At 47.1% G+C, this 5,958-nt stretch overlaps 1 protein-coding gene across 1 annotated transcript in view; it reads left to right on the top strand.

Annotated features, from left to right (window-relative positions):
* The window catches only part of ccdc171 (coiled-coil domain containing 171), a 9,895-nt gene extending 4,251 nt beyond the window's left edge, over window positions 1–5,644 (top strand). Inside the window, exons 10-19 of the mRNA XM_069672139.1 lie at window positions 1–24; window positions 128–217; window positions 299–502; window positions 1,332–1,499; window positions 1,645–1,812; window positions 2,016–2,517; window positions 2,727–2,825; window positions 2,959–3,107; window positions 3,214–3,357; window positions 5,137–5,644. The exon at window positions 1–24 is cut by the window's left edge and continues 92 nt beyond it. Of these exons, the coding sequence (XP_069528240.1) occupies window positions 1–24; window positions 128–217; window positions 299–502; window positions 1,332–1,499; window positions 1,645–1,812; window positions 2,016–2,517; window positions 2,727–2,825; window positions 2,959–3,107; window positions 3,214–3,357; window positions 5,137–5,376 (1,788 nt within the window). The 3' untranslated portion in view covers window positions 5,377–5,644. The remainder of the gene's footprint in view (window positions 25–127; window positions 218–298; window positions 503–1,331; window positions 1,500–1,644; window positions 1,813–2,015; window positions 2,518–2,726; window positions 2,826–2,958; window positions 3,108–3,213; window positions 3,358–5,136) is intronic.
* Window positions 5,645–5,958: the final 314 nt, after the last annotated feature.

The following is a 5,958-nucleotide window of genomic DNA, read 5'->3' as shown; positions in this document are numbered from 1 at the left end:
AAACTGGAAACAACTGACAAACAGGTAAACACACACACTCACTCACACACACACACGCACACACACACACACACAGCAGAGATAATCATGTAACAGGAAGTGACCAGTGTTTATGTTTCCTCAACAGGTCCAGGACCTGCTGTTAGCATCAGAAAGACTACAAGAGGAGAACCAGACCCTCCAACAGCAGACCTCAGATCAGAGCCGACAGATGGAGGTGAAGAGATCGCCCACCAGACTTCATTTAAAAAAAGGAGGTTTTAAGCATTCACTCGTTATCTTCATCTGTCCTCTCCAGGAGCTGCAGCAGATGTCGATCAAACTGGAGGAGGAAGTGACTCGCCTTCGCCAAGAGAGCTCTGATTGGTCGACGCAGAGCCGAGGTCTGAAGGCCGAGCTGGAGAAAGAGAGGGAGGAGAGGACGAGAGAGAGGGAGGGAGAGAAAGAGGGGAGGACGGCAGAGGTTCAGAAGATAATGGACCACTACCAGGAAGAGTCAAAGGTGATTATATACATTTATTTAGCTCTCTTTTTTTCTCTGTCTGTCCTTAATTATGTCTTTGTATTGAATATTCATTCTTTGTTAGGAGAGTCCTAAAGATTATCCGGTAGCTTAACTTTTAATGCCTCTGGATGCTACAACAAACCAGAGCTAACCAACATGTGACCTAGTGGTGGGCTGCTAGGCTAGGTAGCTAGTTCAAACATCTATTTAAGATGTAAATAACACAAACTAACTGATTTAGACCAGGAAGTCCTGTGTTGTGTAAGGTTAAACTCTCTCTTTAAAGCCACCAGACTCCACAAACAAAAACAGTGATTTTACCCCGCAGAACACAGGAGCTGCTGGTCTACCTCTGCCTTGATCTTTTAGGATTTTTATGTTAATGTCTGATTTTGGTGATGAAAATAGTTAGTCTGGATCCAAAACAATATTTGTATAATACAATATAACTGAGAGACGAAGGCAGCTGTAGTCAAGCAGCTCCCGTGTTCTATGAGGTAAAAACACTGTTTTTATCAATGGAGTCTGGTGTGTCTGCAGAGAGCGATGTAACGTCTGTGTGTGGTTAAAACAATCATCTTCCTCTGTAACAAAAAGGTCTATCTCTGTAGGGATCCTTTCTGTCAGGCCTTGTTTTACTTCCTGTCCTCTGTTTCTTCTTCTACTCTGTTTTACGTCCCCTGTGTCTTCTCTGTGGTACGACAGAGCAGCTTAATGTCATCATGCAGGACACATTTAATTACACTGTTTATGATGCTGAGTGAATCTTATTAAAATACATCACACTGTGTGTGTGTGTGTGTGTGTGTGTGTGTGTGTGGGTCAGGCCCGTCTGTCCTTCCTCTACTGTCTCTACCAGCGCCTGCTCGCCGGCTGCGTCCTCCTCGATCAGCCACAGAGCATCCTGGGTGATTTCACCTGGAAGGAGCTGTGTGATGTCATCAACGAACAGGTCGACCAGCTGACCTCTGACCTCTGGGGGGCCAACGACAAGGTAAAGAGTGTGTGTTTGTAAAAGGTAATGTGTCCTGTTCTTATTGGTGGACAGCTTTGACATCACACGACATCACTGTCTCTCTCTCTCTCTGTCTCTCTGTCTGTCTCCCTCTCTCTCTCTCTCGCTCTCTCCCTGTCTGTAGATCGCCCACCTGCAGAGTGTGTGTGAGAAGAAGAGCGTGTGTGTGCGTGAGCTGCAGCGCAGTCAGGAGTGTGTGTTGTCCCGTCTGCAGGAGAGCGTGAGGAGGAGGGAGGAGGCGTGGAGCAGCCGACACACACGCACAGTCACACAGCTGCAGGACGAGCTGCAGGTAACACACACACACACACACACACAGGTCCCTCAGGTGTTATGTCTCTGATCTGCAGTCGTCTCTTTGCTGAGTCAGCAGAAGAAGTTTTTAGTTTAGTGTCACTTTGGTCGACTTCAACAGGAAGTGATGAGACCATTCAGACTCTCTCTCTCTCTCTCTCTCTCTCTCTCTCTCTCTCTCTCTCTCTCTCTCTCTCTCAGCTCTGTCGCTCTCAGTGCGACTCCCTCCGTGACCACGCCTCCTCTCTGGAGCTCCGCCTCTCCTCTCTGAACTCTGACCTCTCACGGCTGCAGGGCCTCCTCTCTCGCAGCCGCAAGGAGACGGCCTCCTTCCTGTCGGCCTGCGCCCTGCTGGCCGGGACGCTCAAACACACCCACCGCCGCCTGCACTCACTCTGCACACAGAAAACACTCCTGAGCAGACGGCTGGAGGACAGGGAGGAGCTGGAGGAGGAGGTGAAGAGGCTGGCCGGAGCTTTAGGAGGAGAGGAGGGAGAAGAGGAGGAGGAAAGGAGGAGCAGGGCTGTGAGGAGGTGGAGGAGGAGTGTGTGTGTGGTGTTGGCGGTGAGGAGGTGGTGTGCGCTGGCCAATCAGACGACAGTGTTGTTCCGGGTTGAGAGAGGAGGCGGGGCGGCTCTCTGCGTCTGTGGAGAGACGACTACGGCAACACGGAGGGGTCAGGACGAACAGAGCAGAGGTAAGGGTCTGACGTTACGGTCTCAGTCTCGACTTTCAAGTCTTCTTCAGCACAGCATGATGTTCATTTAGTCACTGATGCTCCCATTGAGACTCACACAGACCAGGAAGAGGGGAGGGGTTAGGGCGGGGCTACCTGGGTTTGACGAGGTGCTACCATGGCGACCTGAAAAATGTCTTCATCAGTGTTTTGTTTACAAAAAGAAACAGGTGAAGATGGTGAAGCTGTGTGTACTCGCTGGCTGCGCTCTAAAAGTCTCTCCTCGGTCATCTTGTCCTCCATGGCCGACCTGCAGGGGGCGCTGAAACACACTGGTAAACACACACGCACACACACACACACACACACACACACACACACACAAACACACACACACTGTAAATGAATTGTAAGTGTGTGTATTTGTATGTAGAGAAGCAGTGTTTACATCTCTGTACGACTCTTTAGACTCCTCCCCTGTGGACGTGGTGTCAGTGGCTCGTTCAGCTTTGTCCCGCCTCCTGGATCACCTTCTCGACCAATCAGATGAGGCCTCCTCTCTGTCTGCCTGCAGCTCGGAAAAGGAGACGCTGAAACCTCCGCAGAGCAACATGAAGGTATCTATAAATGTATTTCATTTGAATTGATCACCTCGGTTTGTTTTTACTTTTGTGATTAACAAAATATAAAATAATAATTTAACTGTGTGTGACCTCCCATCAGGCCCTGGTCTCCTCCCTCCAGCAGCACTTCCTGCTCTTCAGCCAACGGCTGCACTCGGCCGAGGTGGAGAGGCGGAGCCTGAGGCTGGAGGTGACCAATCTGAGGAGAGGACTGAGGCAGGAGAGAGAGGGCACCTGCAGGACGGTGAGCACACACACACACACACACACACACACACACACACACACACCTGCACTGTCTGATGCACACACACTCCTGACTGTTTGTGCGTGTGTGTGTGTGTGTGTGTGTGTGCAGGTCCCGGCCGAGCGGTTCCACAGCGTGTGTGCTGAGCTCCGTCAGGCGCTGACCAGAGAGCAGGAAGCCCAGACGCTGCTGCAGCTCCGAGTGAACACACACACCGAGCAGAGCAGCACGCAACACACTCTGACAGAGACCACACAGGTATGTTTTCATATACCTGAGTCCAACAGTCACATGACCAGTATTTCACTGACGTTACAACATTGTTACAACACCTGTTACAGCAGGTACATTTACACTAATGTGTAGCAGAGAGATCCACCAGGTAACACGGAGACAGGTGTATATATTTAATGGTAACCAAGTTTAACCAGGTTTAGGTGGTAAATATTAATTACATGACGGTGTTAATTCAGCCAGTATGTTTAATTTAGCTGCTTATTGCATATTTAGAAATGTAACCAAACCAAGACAAAAGGCACATTTACTCCCTCAGAAATCACTCTTCTTCTCGAGGTCAGTGCTCAGTCAAATTTAAATTCAGAGACATGATGTATATATTTTAAGATTCATTGTAATTTGCACTTCTTGGGGGTTATAATTTACTCCGGTGTCCATTGGAAAAAACGGTGCTTTAATCCGCTTAGAAATCAAATAAGAAAAACGCACTGGACATCTTCTCCTTACTGCAGAACCTGCCTGAAAAACTTCACATTTTTAAGTTTCCTTCAGTATCAGAGTAATCCAGTGATAGTAGCCTCAACATCAGTGGGTACACTGCCAACAGGAGCTGCTAGCAGCTAATTCGGCATGCTTTCAATGGCACTAATATGCTAGTTTAGGATTAGCAGAAGCAGAAGTTTAAAAAAATGCACTCCTTCTCAGTAAAATCTGCCCTCACTGACATGACATCAGATTCAGTGTGTCTTTCACTTTAACACATTATCTCTGATGTTAATAGAGAATAAATAATCTGTTAATTGCTTTGAAATCATAAAAAAATATGATTGTTATACCTGCAGAACCTGCCTGAAAAACATGACGTTTTAAGTTTCCTTCAGGATCAAAGTAATCCAGTGATAGCTGTCTGTCCATCCATGGGTACACTGCAAACAGGAGCTGCTAACAGCTATTTCGGCAGGCTTTTATTGGTGATAATCTGCCATGACATGACCATCTGTGGGTTCTTCTTCTTTTGGTTTATAAAAAACACCTGTTATTTGTAACACTGCCAGTGAGATATATTGACACCTGCAGGTTTTAACCCTGGGTACCTCACAGCCGATATGATGAATAGTATAAACTTTTTATACGTTTTCTTTCTAGTCTCTGACGGAGGCTCGGCAGGAGGTGATTCGGAAGGAGCGCTCGCTGAGGATTCTGGGTAAGCACCTGTCTGCGGTTCACAAGGAGAAGAAGCAGCTGGAAGAGAAACTGCAGCAGGTGGAGGAGGAGCTGAGGGACGCCAACAGGTAACACACACCTTTACTTTGATCTCTGTATCATAGTCGGATATGTCGTCATCCTGTCTCACAGAGCTCTGTCGTTGTTGTTTATTTTATTGTTGTTTGTTTCCAAGGCGTTCAGGTTGTCTGATCAGCAACATGAAGGCTGCAGAGACGAGCTGCAAGGAGGTGAACACACACACAGACATACAAATAAAACTATATATCTTTAAAATATATACAACACATATTTACACCTGTGTTTGTTTTCCAGGTCGCTGCGTTTCCTGAAACAGCTCCGCTCTCTGACCGGGAAACATCGAAACATACTCCTCTCTCTGATTTGTCAAAGGAGCCACCAGCCAGTCTAAGCACCGCCCCCTCCCAAACAAACCCCGCCCCTCTTCAGCAGAACCCCGTCCCCTTGTCGCCTCTCTCCAGAACCCCCAGAGCAAAGAGGAAGGAGAAGAAAGGCGCGAAGAAGTACAGGAGGGAGAAGATAAACAGGAAGTAAACACCAACTTCCTGTGAGAGTGGAGTGGAGAGAATATTCTGGAACATTCAATGAACATTTTAAAGGAAGTTAAGTTTTGTAACGTCGTGAAAAGTCCTGGAAAGATGTGAAAACACTCCAGATAATCAGAACTGTGTCATGTTTGATATGAGTTTTTTTGATAGCACACACACACAGCTGGTTGGTGACAGACAACTGAAGGCCATATGGTCGTGTGTGTGTGTGTGTGTGTGAGTGTGTGTGAGTGTGTGTGTGTGTGTGTGTGTGTGTGTGTCAGAGCAGCAGCTGTATCAGTTGGTTTTAGTAAAGTAAAGATATTTTCACTCGTGTACTCGTGATATTTGAGTTTGTTTAAGTGCCTGAAACAGGGACCAGTGATGCTCTTCTTTGTTGTCATCATTTTATAATATTTATGAATAATAAGGTGTGCAAAAGTTTCGGGTTTCAAACTCTCAGGCCTCAGACTGTCTGAATGAGTAGCTTCTTATTGATCTCTACAAACAGACGTCTGCATGCTAACAGCTAACAGCTAACAATCTGTTCTAGATCAGCTTGAGATGAAGTCCCTTGACGCTGTCATGA

Source organism: Semicossyphus pulcher, unplaced genomic scaffold (genome assembly GCF_022749685.1).
Source record: "Semicossyphus pulcher isolate SPU_LCO1_2020_fin unplaced genomic scaffold, fSemPul1.0.p SCAF_21, whole genome shotgun sequence".
In the NCBI taxonomy this organism is placed as follows: domain Eukaryota; kingdom Metazoa; phylum Chordata; class Actinopteri; order Labriformes; family Labridae; genus Semicossyphus; species Semicossyphus pulcher.
Note: the sequence above shows the minus strand (reverse complement) of the source record. Positions and strands in the feature narration are given on the sequence as shown.